The 17378-nt window shown below is 43.2% G+C and overlaps 1 protein-coding gene across 2 annotated transcripts in view; it reads left to right on the plus strand.

The window, feature by feature from the left end:
* The window catches only part of ITGB4 (integrin subunit beta 4), a 100433-nt gene that overhangs the window by 70115 nt on the left and 12940 nt on the right, over positions 1 to 17378 (plus strand). Inside the window, exons 32-38 of one of the 2 annotated variants that reach the window (XM_054975809.1) lie at positions 1352 to 1534; positions 2459 to 2590; positions 8363 to 8584; positions 9882 to 10049; positions 14451 to 14567; positions 14948 to 15097; positions 17156 to 17344. In XM_054975809.1, the coding sequence (XP_054831784.1) occupies positions 1352 to 1534; positions 2459 to 2590; positions 8363 to 8584; positions 9882 to 10049; positions 14451 to 14567; positions 14948 to 15097; positions 17156 to 17344 (1161 nt within the window). The remainder of the gene's footprint in view (positions 1 to 1351; positions 1535 to 2458; positions 2591 to 8362; positions 8585 to 9881; positions 10050 to 14450; positions 14568 to 14947; positions 15098 to 17155; positions 17345 to 17378) is intronic. The other variant, XM_054975810.1, reaches the window with a different exon arrangement.

Raw genomic sequence — 17378 nt, forward strand, 5'->3', positions numbered from 1 at the left:
AGCTGGTCCTCCGATGCCAACGGGGATCCGTGCCCAGATGCCAGGCCAATGCTCCATCCAGCTGTAATCAATAAAGTTGTGGCCATTCCTAACCCAAACAGGTGTCTGGTGTGATTTATTAGCCGTAACACAGTCTGACATAGCACATAGGTGACAAAGAACCTTTCTTGTAGAATTAGCCATATGAAAACTAGGCAAGTCCTTCAAACATGACAAGGTTACTTTATATGTTGTAAACAGTACTGAACTCTGAGGATAAAATCATTATCATTCTGCTTTGAAATATGTATATTTTGCCAGAAATTTCTTTTTTGTCTTTTGACAGAATAGTTTTTCTTATCTTCTTTCTATGTTTTGTTAATGAAGACCACAGACTGTATATGATCCACCACATACCTCTCTTTTTCAAGCACCTATCAGATTAATGAATGTTGCTTAAGATCTATTCATAGCAATAGGGCTTGGCCAAGAGTGGATTGTATCCATTAACAGAAGAACACAAGATAGCATTTTTCAAAAGAAGTGTATGAAAAAAAGGAAATGTGCCTTAAAAATGGACAAAAGTACCTGATTGGGGTGGCATAGATTAAAATTATAAATAAATAATAAAACCCACTCAATATACTCAGTGTTCTCAGTAGAATAACTTTCTATTGTGAACACTCAGTGTTCACAACAGAATAACTTTTCTTTGCTCTACAAGGATCTTGTGCTCATTCCTGAGAAAACCAGGTAAGAGCACTTAGCCCAGCTAGTATTGTGCATGATGCAAATGTGTTAGCCCTAAGATGCAGATGATGCAATATGAAAGGACAAACAGACTAAGCACTTCGCATTGCCATGGTGCCCATTTCCACAAGTAAAATCCTTTCCACAAAAGAAAATGAACCACCAGATCCACTCTGCCAATCCACATAGGATTCCTTTGTTACCTGCAAACACTGAAATACTGTGTGGGTTTGGAAGGCAAATGTGTTCGTTCTTAACCTCATGAACAATATTGCAAGCTGCTCCCCCCCAACATGTTACCAGCTTTTGTTATATTCTGCAAACTCAACACGGACTAGGAAGAGTGCCAAAAATAAAGCTATTAGCTAAGTGGCGCAGACAAAAATCCTATGAAAGAAATCTTGTTGTTGTTTTAAGACCAGAGCAGAATTTTTCATAATTTTTTCTTGGGTTTTGGGGGGCTGCGTGGGCTATTATGCAGCAACTGATGAACTACCGATAGCTCACAGGCTACTTGTTGGAGATCCCTCTTCAGCCATTAGTTAACCAGAAGGTGGTTATCTTAGATGCAAAAGTATCAATCACAAGTGGAAAAGGCATTACATACAAAATTTGCTTGCAGGACCTATTGGGCCATTAAAGAGAGTCATGGTGGCAGACCCAAAGAAGAGGATGGTTCTGATTGAAAACTTACGGGAATCACAGCCCTACCGCTACACAGTGAAGGCCAAGAATGGAGCTGGTTGGGGTCCTGAGAGAGAAGCTACTATTAATTTGGCCACGCAACCCAAGCGCCCCATGTCCAGTAAGTTATTAGCATAGCTTCTTGCAACAAACATGCAGTTGGTACTCATGTGTTACATGTACTAAAGATGTCTTCCTTTGCATTTGCTGTTCTGGGGATATTTCACCAGATCTGGTATATTTTGTACCTGGAAAAAAGAAATTGTTCCCTTAGTTGGCCCATTCATTCATTGTTATTAGGAGTCTCTCTACATGAGACGCCTGGGTGCGTGTTTGTCAAGTGTAGGGAGATGCAATGTTAGCCGAAAAGCATAGTTTTAAAAGATAGAGCTTGAGGAGATAGCTCCTCAGAGGGCTTGTTAATTTCATCTTCTCCTCCCAAGTCTCTTGTCAATTTCACCTCTCTAGTCTAAAACTGTGTGGGATTGCAACCAGAGGGCAGCAAAGAATGGAAATGGGCTGGAGCTGCCTTCCAGATCCAGGCTTGAAACTGGAGAGGTTATAATGGGCTGAAATTTCCCTTCTGACACTTCACAGCCCCTTCACACAGCTCCAGTGTATAGCAAAGCCTTTGCCCTGCTGCCGACTCTGTCTTTTAAAACTATTCTTCCTGGCTAACATTGCATCTCCCTATACATGTTCTTCACATGTCAGATCTCTTGTGTAGAGAGACTCCGAGATACGCAACTGTTGATTATTATCTGTGATATCATTAGTAACAAGTGCTACAATTTCCCCCAATGCCCTGTTTAATCATGTTTAATTTAAAACTGTCCTTAACAGTTGTGTTCACTCCTACCATTCAGCCCTAGTGCTGATTACACCTTATTAAAAAAAAATAAAGTGTTGTAACCATATCATGAAATACTTACAGGCGCTGCATCAAGGCTTGTGCTGATCTTACGTAAAGATTAAAACGTGCTTGGGGCTCCACTGTGTTTGAATGTGCAGCAAGGCCATAATACGGTTTTTCATCTCCTTCCAGTTCCCATTATCCCTGATGTGCCAATAATTGATGCTGAAGGGGGAGAGGACTATGACAGCTACTTGATGTACAGCACCGATGTACTGCGCTCACCAGCTGGCAGCAAACATCCCAGCGTTTCAGACGATTCTGGTACAGTGCACTGCTGCAATTGACAAAAAAAAATTGGGGTGGGGGTGAGGCTGTCAAAGCTTTTATCACTGAACCTTGAGATGTCCTTCTTTAAGAACTGAAGTAGGGCATGTAAGCACAGAAAGACCTGTCACATTCATGGGATTTACAGAGCGGTTTTCTAGCCACACCACAAACAGAACTTTTTGAGAGAGAGAGAGAAACTTTTAAAGCTTATCTAGTATCTAATTCATTTGGATCCTCGCTCCAGGAACAGGGTAAATTCAACATTCACTATGAAGCCATGTCAAAATTTGCGTACCTAGGCTGCAGTTTCTGTGCCCTATATTATTCAAGTGAATTATGTCATTAGTGCCATAAGCTGCTGTGTGCGGTTTAATTAAGGGCACAGTTCGGACAAATTCCAGCACCTTGCAAAGGTCAAGCATTAGGCGAAATAAAAGTTCTTACTCTATGAACAAGCAAGGACCTTTGAACCAGTAAGTGTTTTGTGTTACTAATTGACCATGGCCTTGAATCCTTCTTTAACATCCTCTAGAGATGCCTCAAACCGGCTACAGGCGTGGATGATGGTCTCATCATGGCAGTGACTGTCCTTAAATAACTGTGTTGCATTGCAGGTGATAAGGAGCTCCAACATAAGAGTTAAGGCTGAGGTTCTGAGTATGTTAGAAGTTACTCTTTACATTTCATATGAGATCACTTCCACCCGGAACTGCATTTTGAGCTGCTGCAGCAGGAGGGGGGATGTGAGAAAGTCATGTTCCACAGACAGAAATCCTTCTGTCCAGAGGTCATTTTGTAGAAAAAGAATGGGAGGAACTCATTAGCATATGCCACGCCCCTTGCCAGCACTGGAAGTGTGTCATTAGCATAACTGATTTGCATATGCCACACCCCCTGACATCACCTATCCTGGCTGTTTTGGACCCAATCCTGGCCATTCAGGGCCAAAATTGGGCCCAAAATGGCAAAAAGGGGCTGAAAATGGGCCCAAATGGTCAGGATCAGGTTGCTGCTGAGCAGGAGAGTGATCCACCACCTGTCAGAGGCCTGATCCGGGCCATTTTGGCCCCAATCCAAGCTGAAACGGGCCCAAAATGGCTGAGAGTCAGGTGAGCAGGGCCACCTGTCATGTGACCTCTTTGGGGAACTGCCAGAACTGCGTTCCTGTGTGTTCCCTCTCGAAATGAGCCCTGCTTCTGTCTACAGAAGCAAACCACTGGATTCAATCCATTGTCTAGGTGTGCTACTAGCAAAGTTGTCAACACATTGAGAAGTGTAGCCAGGAAATCTGGAATGCTCAAGGGTTGTACATTGTCCCTCCTTTTGCAGGAGGAGGCCAAAAATTAGAATTACCTGCAGCCAATGTTGCCTGGAAGAAATGACTTTTCTTATCTTTAATACATGACAGTGGTTAAATTTAGGACTCAGCAAGAGATCCTTTCTACCAAGCCACACTTAAAAAAAAGATACAGTATCTTAAATGTAAGGCACATGTGGAAATGTTGAGAAACATGGGAATTGTTTAAATTGTACAATAATAGTCTTCAGAGTGCCTTACAAATAAAGAATAATTATTGACATATGCTACAATCCATCAAAAATTTTAGTATCAATTTTTTTAAGTCTCCATAAGACAGATGGACTATAAATAATGGAAATAAATAAATAAAGTAAATAAAGTATGTCTTTTTTCTAGCCATAGCATGTAGTAACAGGAATCATAATTATGTTCTGTAATGGAACATGAACTGGAGAGCTAGAGCACATTTTTGATCTTTGCATATAATTTTCAATATGCTTGCTTGAATTTGATGGCTGTCAGAGCACATATCAGATGGAGATGTTGTATCAAAGTTTCATATTTCAGCAGTGTTTCCATGAATAGAATTCAAACAGTGGAGATTTTCTGCTGGATTCTTTGTGAACATATGGTATTTATATATGCCAATTGAATTTTTGTGTAGCTGTCATCTTGAATAATGTGGCAAAGTTCATAATAGCACATAGTCATCCTATCCTACAGTCTGTTTGAGATTGAGCATGTGATCGCTGTTACATTCATTGAGTAACCTTTAGATTGGGAACCCCTTCTGCATGAGTCTATTTTGCCAGTTCAATTCCCATACGGCAGCATTTTTTTCCTGGCCATCTGCGCCAGATTTGCCGCCATAAATATTTACTCCAGCCCCTATGCTGTTTTTCTACAGCTTTCCTGGGAGCACTTACACCACGACTTTAAAAAAAAATCACTTTGCAGTCTTGTTTCCCCATGCACACTCTTTATTCCATTTTTGGATGTTCCCCCCTCTCCCCCCCCTCTTATCCCCTGCTAGCCCACTTCATTGTGATTGGCTACTCTCATCTATCCAGACACTCCCTCTCTCCTCATTTCCATCTCCCCTCCCATCTTCTCTTTCCTCTTTTTAAAAAAATGTTAAGTCCAGCGCAAGATTGATTAATTGCTGGTTTGAGAGCAGAGAGTGGGAAGTTCCCTTTTCATTCTTTTTGCAGAGAGAGGGTACAACTGAAATTGATTGACTTCTGCCAATTTCACCTCCTAGCTAAGTAGAGGAGGGCGGTCAATTTCACCCCCATTTCCATCCACACCCATTGTGAATAGAAAGTTTTTAAAAAGCTGCTCCTTATTGAGGGTGGGCAGGTTGTCACCGTTCTCCCCCCTCCACTCCCTAGTTCTCAACATGAGAACCAGCCGGAATGAAGCTGTCCAAACATGACCAAAAAACCAAAACAAAATGGGGCCGCATGGACCAAACATGAGAGGTGCGAACGGCCACATACAAACTGATTCCATGCTTTTCAGCTTGACTTCAGGGATAGTGAGGAATTATATATCTGGTGCAAAAAGAACTTTCAACAAAACCTTTAAGCCACCTCTCTGAGTACTAATTGTCTTCCCTATTTATTTCAATGAAATTCATGCGCACACAACAGATCTGGGTACAAATTTGAGTGCGGATGGATCTCTGGGCCAGGATATTTGTCTCTCCTCCTCTTTAAATAATTTACTATAAATGTAGTTCAACTTCAGTTGAACCATTCAAATTTGACTTTGCAGAGGACACATCTCATACATGAGCCGGTCTGGTGTAATGGTTAGGGTGTTGGACTAGGATCTGGGAGACCCGGGTTCAAATCCCCGCTCTGTCATGGAAGCTCCCTGAGTGACCTTGGGCCAGTCACACACACTCAGCCTAATCTACTTCACAGGGTTGTTGTGAGGATAAAATTAAGATAGGGTGACTATTGTAAGCCACTTTTGGTCCCCACTGGAGAGAAAAGTGAGGTATAAATGTAGGAAATAACGGCAAAAGTCACACTTTTATAGTCCATCATGGTTACTTGTATTTTCTTCTGCAAAAAGATTGATTCATCACGAGGCCATCTTTTTCTACATATTTCAAGGTTGACCCCCAGCATTAAAACCCTGAGAAGATGCTAACCCTCAACTGGTGGCCATATTGTACTCATTATTCAATCATTTTATTCTAGAATTGTTAAACTCAAAATGGAACAAGCACGCCCCATCTCACCCCACTCAAATTATGGTTTTTTTTGTTGTTGTTCTTGTCTTCCATCTCCAGCAGGGTTTATCATTTCAAATTCAGTTAACCCTAATAGTCACACATTGCCAAAACCTGAAGCAGATGAGTTCTGAGAGCATTTTGAGCCTTTAGATGTTGTTAGAACCTTTTAAGGCACCTCCATGTACTTCTAATTGCCAGAAAAAAGTTGAATTGTTTATGGAACCAATTTAGCCAATTGTGGAAGTCCTGAAGAAAAGACTAGTAATATTTTAAAATTTTCATATGGTTTAAGGGTAAGGTGACATTTCTGGTTTTTTTTTTAACAATGTAAAAGGCAAGGATGTCTTGTAGCTAAATGCTGGTCTAATGAGTTGTTTCCTGAGGCTGAGCTCATCCAAGAAGAAGTCAAGTCAGTTCGTTTCCCGATTATCTAGCTCTCCTTCAGGGAATCCCAGTAGGTTGTGCCTAATGGCCAAGTCTGTGCAAACTATTCTTTCGCTCTGTAGATGTTCCCACACAGACATTAATTTTGTTTCTGCACTTGTGTGCATAAGTTGTTCCTTCTGACCCATTGCTGTGCTTGTTCCTGGAAATAATATTCCATAGAATAGTTAGCTGCCACCTGGCCATCCATTGCTTTGTATATATGCTTATCTGAGGCAGCAACTCCAGCTGCTAAGGAAGGCTATGCATCGAAGACAGATTCCAAGTTCACTAGCACTGACGGTAATTTACCTGGCTCTTTCCTATATAGGAGCATTTACGAGAGTTTTCAGTTTGCATAGTCTAACGTGATTCTAATGTCACAATCCAGTACTGAAAGTCTGCTAAGAATCAGAACTGTAATTGTGCACTGTTTTCCATGGTCATAGATCCAGAGGAGTAGCCGTGTTAGTCTGTAGTAGCAAAAATCGAAAAGAGTCTAGTAGCACCTTTAAGACTAACCAACTTTACTGTAGCATAAGCTTTCAAGAATCACAGTTCTCTTCGTCAGATGCGGCATCTGACAAAGAGAACTGTGATTCTCGAAAGTTTATGCTACAGTAGAGTTGGTTAGTCTTAAAGGTGCTACTGGACTCTTTTCGATTTGTGCACTGTTTGGTAGTTTTAACACTGCCCAAACCCCCCAAAATTATCTTTTTATACTAGTGCTTTCAGCCAGTACCATAATATTTTGATTTTTTTAAAGAAGACAAATGCTGCCGTACAGCTATGCATTTAAAATATTTGTGAGTAAATGACATTTTTGTTCTGGTTTGTCATAAAGTTCAATTATCCTGCATTTTGCCTCTGCCATTCTGATGAATGTGCTGATTAAATTTCTGTAGTTCTTAAGACTTACAGTGCAGAGAGACTGGAAAGCTAGTAGTTAGTACTTTATATGTAACGGGTCAGTCTCTTAACAGGAGTAACTACTCACAGTCGGCATTCTCAGGCTGAAATTCTGTGAACGCTTGCTTGGGAGTAAGTTCAACTGAACTTGGTGGGACTTGCTTTGGATGAGAAAATATGCATAAAATGTCTGAGATGAAGAAATAAACTGATAGGTGGTAGCAAGCTACTACAGTTTGACAGTACTCGGTGCCAGTGGGAAAGCTTAAGTGATCAGTTCCCAGTTTCCACCCATGCCTAAGGCTGCTGGGGTAAAAAGAGGACTCAGCACCTGGACCATGAGGCCATCCTTAGAGTGTTGTTTGCTTTGCTTTGTTGAATTAGGGCCAAGCAACAAGTGACGAATGACACTTGAATGGCGAGTGAACAGACTCAGGGCCAAGCAAGAAGTGACGAATGACACTTGAATGGCAAGTGAACAGACTCACATGTATTCCTCCCTATTCACTTGCGCTCCACTTGCGCTCCACTTGATCACGAAGTGATGTAGCTTGACACTCACGTGTATTCCTCCCTGTTCACTTGCGCTCAATTGAGTGGAGTGCAAGTGGAGTGCAAGTGAACAGGGAGGAATACACGTGAGTCTGTTCACTTGCCAGGCAAGTGTAATTTGTCACTTGTAGCTTGGCTCTTAGAAGCAGGCCACTTCCATGGAAGAGGTCAGCACTATTGTTGAGCGCTGTTGCCTTAGATATGTCAGGAGTCGTCTGGACCTAAAGAACTGCAACCAGCTTGCAGGTGGCAGATTGCCTGCTTTGTGCCCCTTATCATACCCTCACCCCCCCCCCTTCACACTGTGCCAACACAAGTGCTTTACTTGTTCCAAAAGGCTCTCGGTGGAAACCTGTGCAGCTACTGGGGGAGGAGCTGGACCTTCGTCACGTTGCCTGGAGGCTCCCAGCAGAATTGATTCCTCGGCACTCGGACAGCAGCTGCTTTTCCTCGGATGCAGAGGGTCTCTTCCATGAGGGGAGCACCCGTTCTGAGCTAGTGGACAGTGATGCAGCCAGCGGCAGTCTGCCAAGAAGTGGGACTCCCCGGCCCCAACCAGGTGAAGGACGACTGCCTCCCCAGTAACTGTCATGCCTCTCGTCCTCCTCCTTCCAGGGCCTGGAATTGGGTTTTAGCCTCTCCATTCCCATAGGCATACACTGATGTTGGCATAAGATACTTGGCCATCTGTAGTAGAGTCTGCTTGCAATATGTCTTTGTGATCAGTTTGTTTTGTATACTTAGTAAAGTGACTGCTTCAGGCATGGAACGGGAAACTGCTAAAAGGCTGCATCTGCGGGAAACAGATCCTTTTAAGAGCAAATAAAAAGCAAATGAATAGAAAATTGCAAAAGAAAAGAGTATTCTCTACACTGGAATCAGCATTAGCAAACTTGCCTGCCAGTCAGTTGGATGTTTAAAAGAGCAGTTTTTAATACTTTTAAAAACAAACTTCCTAAAGTGGGACTCAATGTTTTTACAACTAAAGTAAAGAGAATATAAATGGCTTCTAGGGGTTTTTTTTTTTTAGGGGAGACGGAGTAGCTGGTTTTCCAGAAACAAATTAGATATTAAATTAGCTCCTAGTTAAGGGGTCCCTCGGAAATATCATCAGAAGCTTTCAGAAATTAAGAATGCCTTCCTGGATCAGACCAAGATTCATCTAGTCCTGCTCTCTGCTTCCAGGAACAGACAGCAAGGCACCACTGTAAAGTTCACAAGCAGAGTATGCGAATGTGGTAGCTGTCCCCCTAACATCAGGTTCCCAGAGAAATAGCTCTGAATATGGCAGCTCTGTTTAGCTGTTATGCCTAACCGCTCTTTGTTGACTTTTTACATACATGTGTCTCATAAGTGTCATAACATGTTTAACCAACTGATTTGGTAATGACTCCTCCTCCTCCAAAAGTCTGGAACCAAATCTTAACCACTGGAATAGAAGAGTGTTTAAGCTGTGTTTGTTAAATTGTGCTAACAGTATTTCCTTTCCAGGATTTTCACATAAAATCAGTTCCGTGGTAGAACATACAAAGCCACCGCCTTATCTGAGTATCCGTCTCTCTCTGTTTTATCTGTCTTGTGGTTTAGACTATCTTGTTCTTAACAAAACCTTGTTATGGCTGAGTACTTCTGGACCTGCCACTACCTTAGGCTTTCAGCGCGGGAGGATAGGCAGCTTTCTGCTTCCCGTAGGATTGGCAGTAGTTCTGAAGCTCCAAAACATATAGAGACCGAGATAAAGCTCAAGCGCTAGAACATTTTGAGATCTCTCTGATGCAGTGTCTCAGCTTTGTATGGGGTAATTGCCCACAGACATAACTAATGTCGTTAACCGTAATGAAATGAACCTTTTACAGAACACATGATGAATGGCCGGGTGGACTTCACCTTCCCTGGGGGAAGCTTGACTCGGAATACGACTTCCAGCTACAATCATCTAAGTCCACACATCCACCATGAGAGAAGGGTAATGGGAACTTCCTCTCTGACCAGGGAGTATACCACCACAGTCTTGTCTGGACAAGGTGAGTGTCTGGCTGAAACTGCCCTGAATTAGTATAGCAAGAAGATTCTTCCTGTGCTATTCTTTGGAATCCTTAATTCCAAAGCCAGCAAATTCCTCCTCTCCTTTGCTTTATTTGTTCTATGTTTGCGGTGGTGGCAGAGTAGAAAGTTGGTCAAGTTACAGCTAATAACTGCATAAGAAAAGCCCTGCTGTCTACATTCCTATCTCCAGCAGTGGCCAGCTAGATGGTCCCAGAAAGCCCTTCAGGCAGATCATGAAAGCAACTGTCCTCCCCCATGGTTGTTCGCTCCCCCAGTGGTTTATATTCAGAAGGACACTGAACTTGGATGTTCTGTTTAGCTATCAGGGCTAATGGGTATTGACAGACCTACCCTCCATTAATTTCTCTATTTCCTTTTAAATATATTAACTTTAATCAACTTTATTAAATAACTTAAAATATATTAAGCTTCCAAAGGCATTAGGATAAGGACAAAGATTTTCTTGAGGGAAGGGGATTGCTTTCCTAGGAATCCCTAAATGAAATTTACCTTTTCCACTGCCCCAGTACTCTGCATCCACATTTTTCATTCAGCTAGCTACTGCTTCCCCAAGATCTCTCTCCTAGTTAGTCATAGCCAATTATTCTACTTATTAACTCGAAGATATTCTACATATTTCTCTAGTCTGTGTAACAGCAGCCAATACTTGATTCAGTTCCAGTAGCACCTTAAAGACCAACTTGATCTTGCTTTTCTACTACAGACCAACATGGGCAGGGCTTTTTTTCAGTGGGAACACGGTGGAACGGAGTTCTGGAACCTCTTGAAAATGGTCACATGGCTGGTGGCCCCGCCCACCGAACTCCACACAGAGGGGAGTTTCGATTGCCCCCAGCGCCACCAAGCAGCGTGGAGGGCAATCTCAACTCCCCTCTGTCTGGAGATCAGGGGGCGGGGCCACCAGCCATGTGATCATTTTCTCAGAGGGAAACACACTGAGTTCCACCACCTCTTTTCCCAGAAAAAAAGTCCTGAACATGGGAACCCACCTGAAACAAATAGGCAATGCTTGTGACCATTCTCTGTAAATCACATATATAAAGGAATTTGGTCGCCATTCTAGAAATGAAACTTTTTGTTTTCCTTTGTTATTTAAGTGCGGTCTTGTAACTGACACATAGAAAGCTGCTTATTCAGTGAGTGTCCAGTTTGTTACATATGCATGCCAACTGTAAAGCAGCCATTTGTGTCTGTTTACCAGCTGCTTGTTCGTTAGCAAGAAAATGTTTTTAACACATTTCGAGGCTTTCACACAAACATCCATCTCTGGGCTGATTGTTACTCGACCATCACTGTGCATAAAAGCACACCAGAAAAGAGCACTCTCTCTCACCTGTCTGGATATGATGTTTCACGGTGTGTCCTGAAGTTCAGGTGCCGCCAAAGGTAAAAGTGGCCGAGATGGATTGGCAGTAAAAAAGTGACTAAAATGTTACCTCCCGTCTTCTTCTCCAAGCCCCTTCTTCTCCCTGAAATAGACAGTACTCGTAGAAATCTAAATTAAGAAAGGGATTTCTTCTACCAAAAGTTCCCAAAGTTTCCTCTGTCCCTGGAGTTGGCGCCTGTGACTTTTCTCATTCCTGCATGATTGCCTTTTGTCTTTAAGTATACAGGAGCCAATCCAGCACAAGCATAGAAAAGGCACGCTTTTCCAGCAGTCTGCTCTCTGTGTGTGGTGCTGTGTCTGGCATTGGTGCTGCAGTCTCTTCTGGTGTCTTCAATGGTGCTTCTTTCTGTCTCTCTGTTTTGCCGTATCCTGTGTAGAACATGCAAGGAGGATATTCCCTCCCCTACAGGAAGAAGCTGGGAAGCGACAGGATGTAGGCTTCAGGAGCAGGGCAAGCATGAAGGGTTACCATGACAACAGTGATGCTTGGGATTCTATAGTCATGACTGATGGGCCCTCTTGGATTTCTAAGTATCTAGGTACTGCTCATGGCAAAGCATTGCTAATAGTCTTCCTCAAGGCATGTCTCCACTACAGTGAACTCATCTCATAACTAGCCAACTTGTCCATGATATGGAGTCCTCAGCTCTTCACCAGCTTTATATATATGTGCCTGTCTGTATGTGCATGTTCCAATATGGTCTAATTCTCCCTCCAACCCCCACCCGGCTTGCTCCTTCTCCATATGAAATTTCATTTGTGGGCTGCTTTGCCATTTTGTTCAACAGCGGTGATCCTAGCTGATTAATGCTCCGACTTCATGAAAAGTTCTCTGCATCTCCCCATGTGTCATCCTTAAGCCAATGGTTTTATGTTTGTGTTGCCACCAGAAGTGGCAGGGAGAATAATGTAAAATGTCCCTCTTGAAACTGATTGGCATTAACTAAAGATTAAGAAGCTTTTCTTACCATTAGCTACCTTAATGATCATAGAAGATATCTTTAACTCTCAGAATTTCCCCCTGCTTTGGAAGTTGTCCTTTGCTAAGGAGATGATGCAGTTTAATGGAATGGATGAAACTGGAACCCATGGGCTCCCAGTTATCAGCAACTCAGTTTTTAAGTCTTGTACAGATATGAATTTATTTAGGAAATCACTATGCATGTGAAACCATTGAGTAGTGGAACATAAAAATACCTTTCTTCTGTTGCAAATAGACTGCGATCAAGTCACATTTTGATGATCCTGTTGTGATTGTCATGGGTGGTCTATTTTGGATCATACCTTTGACATCAACAATTGCAGACTAAGACTTTCCTCCCATCATGCCCATGCCATATTTGTAATGGGTGGAATGGAGTTTTTCTATTGATTTTTTTTAAAAGGAGTACACATTTTTGATCCTTTAAAAATAAACAATGCAAAGCTATATGTAGCAAATTGAATAATGCTTTCAGGTTGGATCCTATCAACCTGAGCCAGTTTGGTGTAGTGGTTAAGAGCGTGGGACTCTAATGTGGAGAACCGGGTTTGATTCCTCACTCCTCCGCTTGAAGCAGGCTGGGTGACCTTGGGTCAGTCACAGCTTCTAGGAGCTCTCTCAGCCCTACCCACCTCACAGGGTGTTTTGTGGGGATAATAACGACATACTTTGTAAACCGCTCTGAGTGGGCATTAAGTTGTCCTGAAGGGTGGTATATCAATCGAATGTTGTTGTTGTTGTTGTTACCACCTTTTCCATTTGTGCAAGAGGGAAGAAGGGTCCAGTTTGATCTTTGGCAAGGTGATGCTGGAGATCATGGCACCCGTATGGCCAAAACAGATCAGTTAGTTCATATCTCTGCCAGAAAACTGTTGACCATTCTATTACCAATTTAAAAGAAAAAGGTCCATATGTTATTCTGCTTTACTATTGGAAGGCAAAATAGGTTTCAGTCCCATTGCAAGCAGATATTACTGGAACAAGGCTCTGTTGTTTTTGTGCTACTGGTTTCTAGGCTATTTGTAACATAGCTCTAAATGGGGAGGCACTTCCATTGCGTCAAAACAAGTTTCATAAGGTGGCTTACACAAACAGTTAATCAAAGGCACATGCTTTTATTTTATTATTTATGCAGTTCCCCCTGCTTTTCTCTCCAGTAGAGAACCAAAGGGGCTTACAAAAATAGCAAAATATAATTTTAAAAATCCAACCAAAGCAGTTTAAGTAAACAAATAGAAAATTGCACTCCTCTGAGCCAGCGCGGTGCACAGCCTACCCAGATCAGGTGTCTCTGCTGCCAACTCAGAGGGCCTGTCAAAAATTCCCATGCCAGATGGTCAATGCCTCAGCTGTGAATCTTTTCAGATGCTCCCTCTCCCAGTAGCCCCCTGTAGCTGGGCAAAGGCTTGTACATTTGGGCCAGTTCAGGCTTAAGAAGATTTTTTTAAAAGTTACCTGCAAGAAAGAGGTGGGGTAGATCTTACACAGCTGGTTAGAGGTCAGTTCCTTCCCCGCAAAACAGGCGACCTCCACACTGGTTTTGCTTTGCTTTTGCTTTCAAACTGGAGTGGGGTATTTTTTGGCACATTCCCACGACATCATGCTCTTATTGTGCTCCAGTCATCCTTTCCCTTTTTCAGTGTGCCTTTCCCCAACGCTGCTTTGCTCTGATCTTTTTGGGAAGAGCGCAGTCATCACACTGTCTGAGCTGAGCCTTTGAGTCTGTCCACACAAGGTATCTTACACGGGGACACGCAAATGAAAGTTCTTACACTTGTTCTCCCATTGCGGATACACATGCACTGCTAGGGAGACAGAATACACTTGAATATAAGACCACTGAGAAAGTAAGTCACTTGAGCGTCTCCGTGTAAGATGTCTTGCGTAGAGAGATTCTTTGAAACCAATAAGCAGGGCTTCCCTCGTACCCAGACCTTTGTGTCGTTAGCACTGACCTTGACCCCAGTACCACTCTGTTTCTCTGTGCAGGCATCTCAGGGCCAGCCACACAGTCTGTGCATTATGCCCTCCCACAGAAAGCCAGGGCCCGCACTCACTCCGAAGATGTCTGTGAAGCACTGAGCAGCCTGGACACAGTGCTTCTGGGTGAGTGAGTTTAACCCTGCCTCAGCCTGCATGGGGCCTTGTTGTGTCCCAGGAATCCTGGATCTGGGGACAGGAGAAAAAGGAGTTTGCTCTGCAAAGCCAGTTCTCCTGCTCTTTGTCTACTGCAGTCAGGAAGTTGCTTCTTTGAGACCAGGCAAGGTCCAAGCTGCTGATGCTACTGGGTGGGATGGCTCTTCTCCGTAGCAACTCACTTCATTATCTGTAGTCCTCTTTTAGCCAGATTCTCACAGCATTTGCAAAGGGACATTCTACATGTTCTCCCTGGACACAGAAGGGGCATTCACGAACATAAGCGAGATGTTTATTGGTACTTCCCTTGCTTTCAAATCTAAGCTAACGTCTACCTGTCTCTGACTCAGATTCCAGGACTCATCTGGGAGTCCCTGACACTCCCACCCGGTTAGTGTTCTCTGCCCTGGGGCCAACCTCACTGAAGGTCAGCTGGCAGGAGCCGCACTGTGACAAGGAGGTACAAGGATACAGCGTACAGTACCAGCTCCTCAATGGAGGTTAGTGAAGATCCCACAACTGTTCATACAGAGCGAGTTGGGGGCCATTAATTTGTAGAAGGAGCCCACATATTTTAATTAGAAGCGTAGAGGTATTATAGGCTGCCTGAACATTCTGCCAAGAGCTGAGTATACAGAGGCAAAGAATTTTATTCCTTTTATCCCTTTCTCAGTCATAGTCTTTTACCAGCAAAGGTGAAATAATGTTTTTTACAAGTTACAGGATAGTCACCAGTCATAGAGTCTCTCTACATGAGCCCTCTTACCTGAGGACACTCAAGTGAAGGGAGATGCAATATTAGCCGAGAAGCGTAGTTGAAAAAGACAGAGCCAAAGGCAGAGATTGCTCCTCGGAGAGTTATTTTATTTTCGCTTCCCTGAAGGGGAGGTGAAATTGGCAGAGCCTTTGGGGAGGCGAAGAAGAAATAAACTCTCTAAGGAGCTATCTCTGCCAGCTCTAGAGAGGTGAAACTGACAGAGCCTTCACTTCCCGGCTAACATTGCATCTCTCTTCACTTGAGCATCCGCGTGTAAGAGGTCTCATGTAGAGAGACTCTAGTAACATGGAAACAGAGCTGGAAGGTACACCCAAAGTCATCTAGTCCAACCCCCTGCACAATACAGGGAATTTACAGCTCTCTCCCCCCCCCCACGTCATCTCCCCCAGTGACCCCTGCTCTATGCCCAGAGGAAGCCAAAAGACCTGTGCAGGATACCCAGCCAATCTGGCCTGGAGGAAGATTCCTTCTTGACCAAAGTGACCTAGGGATGCCCCTTTGGTTTGAAACAGTGTTTGAAACAAGTGGAAAGAAAGAAAGGGAGCAGGAACATCATGTTTCGATCACCTAAGCCCTAGGCACTTCCTTTCCACTCTTGTATACATGCACTCTAGATTCTGAGAAAGCTTGCATATCTTGCCACAGGGAGATGTTTAAGTTTAATGTTGGACATTCAAAACATGCCAGAGGGATGAGCACATCACTTTGCACTCTTCCAACTTTTAAAAACAATCACTTATGAACTAGCCTGCAGCTGTTTCTGTTTTTATATTGGTAGCACTGATGCTACGATAGGAAAGAGAAACCCTCAAGAGAGGTAGAAGGAAGTGTTATGTCTGATGAATGAGAGCAAGAAGTTAAATACTGGCACAATGAGCCAAGCTACAAGTGACGAATGACACTTGAACAGCAACTGAACAGACTCACGTGTATTCCTCCCTATTCCTCCATGATCAAGTGGAGCACAAGTGAATGGCAAGTGAACAAGGAGGAATACACGTGAGTCTGTTCGCTTGCCATTCAAGTGTCATTCGTCACTTGTAGCTTGGCTCAATGTCTTCTACCTCTATTTTTATGACACTTGTATGATTTCATGATGAGAAGAAGGGAAAGGAATGTTCCGTACAGAAGATGAATGTGCGATTTCCAAGATTATGTAGGTTGGGAATCATCTAAATTCCTCTTCCATTGGTATGAATGCCTTCAGGCACTTAAGATTACCTTTGCAGAAATGATTGCTGTGTGGAATATGTGATGTTGTCGAAAGTCATATATCTATTTCACCACATGTAGACAGGGCAGTAAGTTACAAATGCGTGTAACTTCTCACAGCACATCCACATGGCAAAATATGAGGTGGGAGGGGAAGCTGTAGGTGCTGTCAATTGCTTATGAAAAAGTTACGGGCTGGGTGCTCTTTATTGGGCATAGCCAATATAGTCTTCCCCTATTTCATCCCAAAAGTGCTCAGCAACAGATCACTGAAGGATTTGTTATCAAGTGCTTCTTTGGCAGGAATAGAGAAGACCACATACATTCTGAACTCTAATGAAAAGCACCCTGGCTCGAAATGCATACTACACTTAATCTTAGGCAAAGTTACTCCAGCCGAGTCTAATCCTATTGCTTGTGGATTCCTTTTCCTGTGATTTCCAGGTGCTGCGGCAACTGTGCCTCTTTTTTTGCTCTACGTGGCACGTGGGATTCATGCAGTTTTCTATATTTTTACAGCCATGCTTGTGAAGATGACTGATGTTGTTTTTTTCTCCCCATCTTCTAGGAGAAATGCACAGGCTTACTATTCCCAATCCTAATCAGAACTCAGTGGTGGTGGATGACCTGTTGCCGAACCACTCTTACGTCTTCAAAGTGAAGGCCCAAAGTGACGAAGGCTGGGGTCCGGAGAGAGAGGGAGTGATTACTATTGAGTCCCAAGTGGATCCACGTAGCCCTCTGAGTCCTGTTCCAGGTAATGTGGCTTCCATTACATAATGCACCACAAG

The sequence above is a fragment of the Eublepharis macularius genome, chromosome 4 (assembly GCF_028583425.1).
Source record: "Eublepharis macularius isolate TG4126 chromosome 4, MPM_Emac_v1.0, whole genome shotgun sequence".
NCBI classification, from domain to species: domain Eukaryota; kingdom Metazoa; phylum Chordata; class Lepidosauria; order Squamata; family Eublepharidae; genus Eublepharis; species Eublepharis macularius.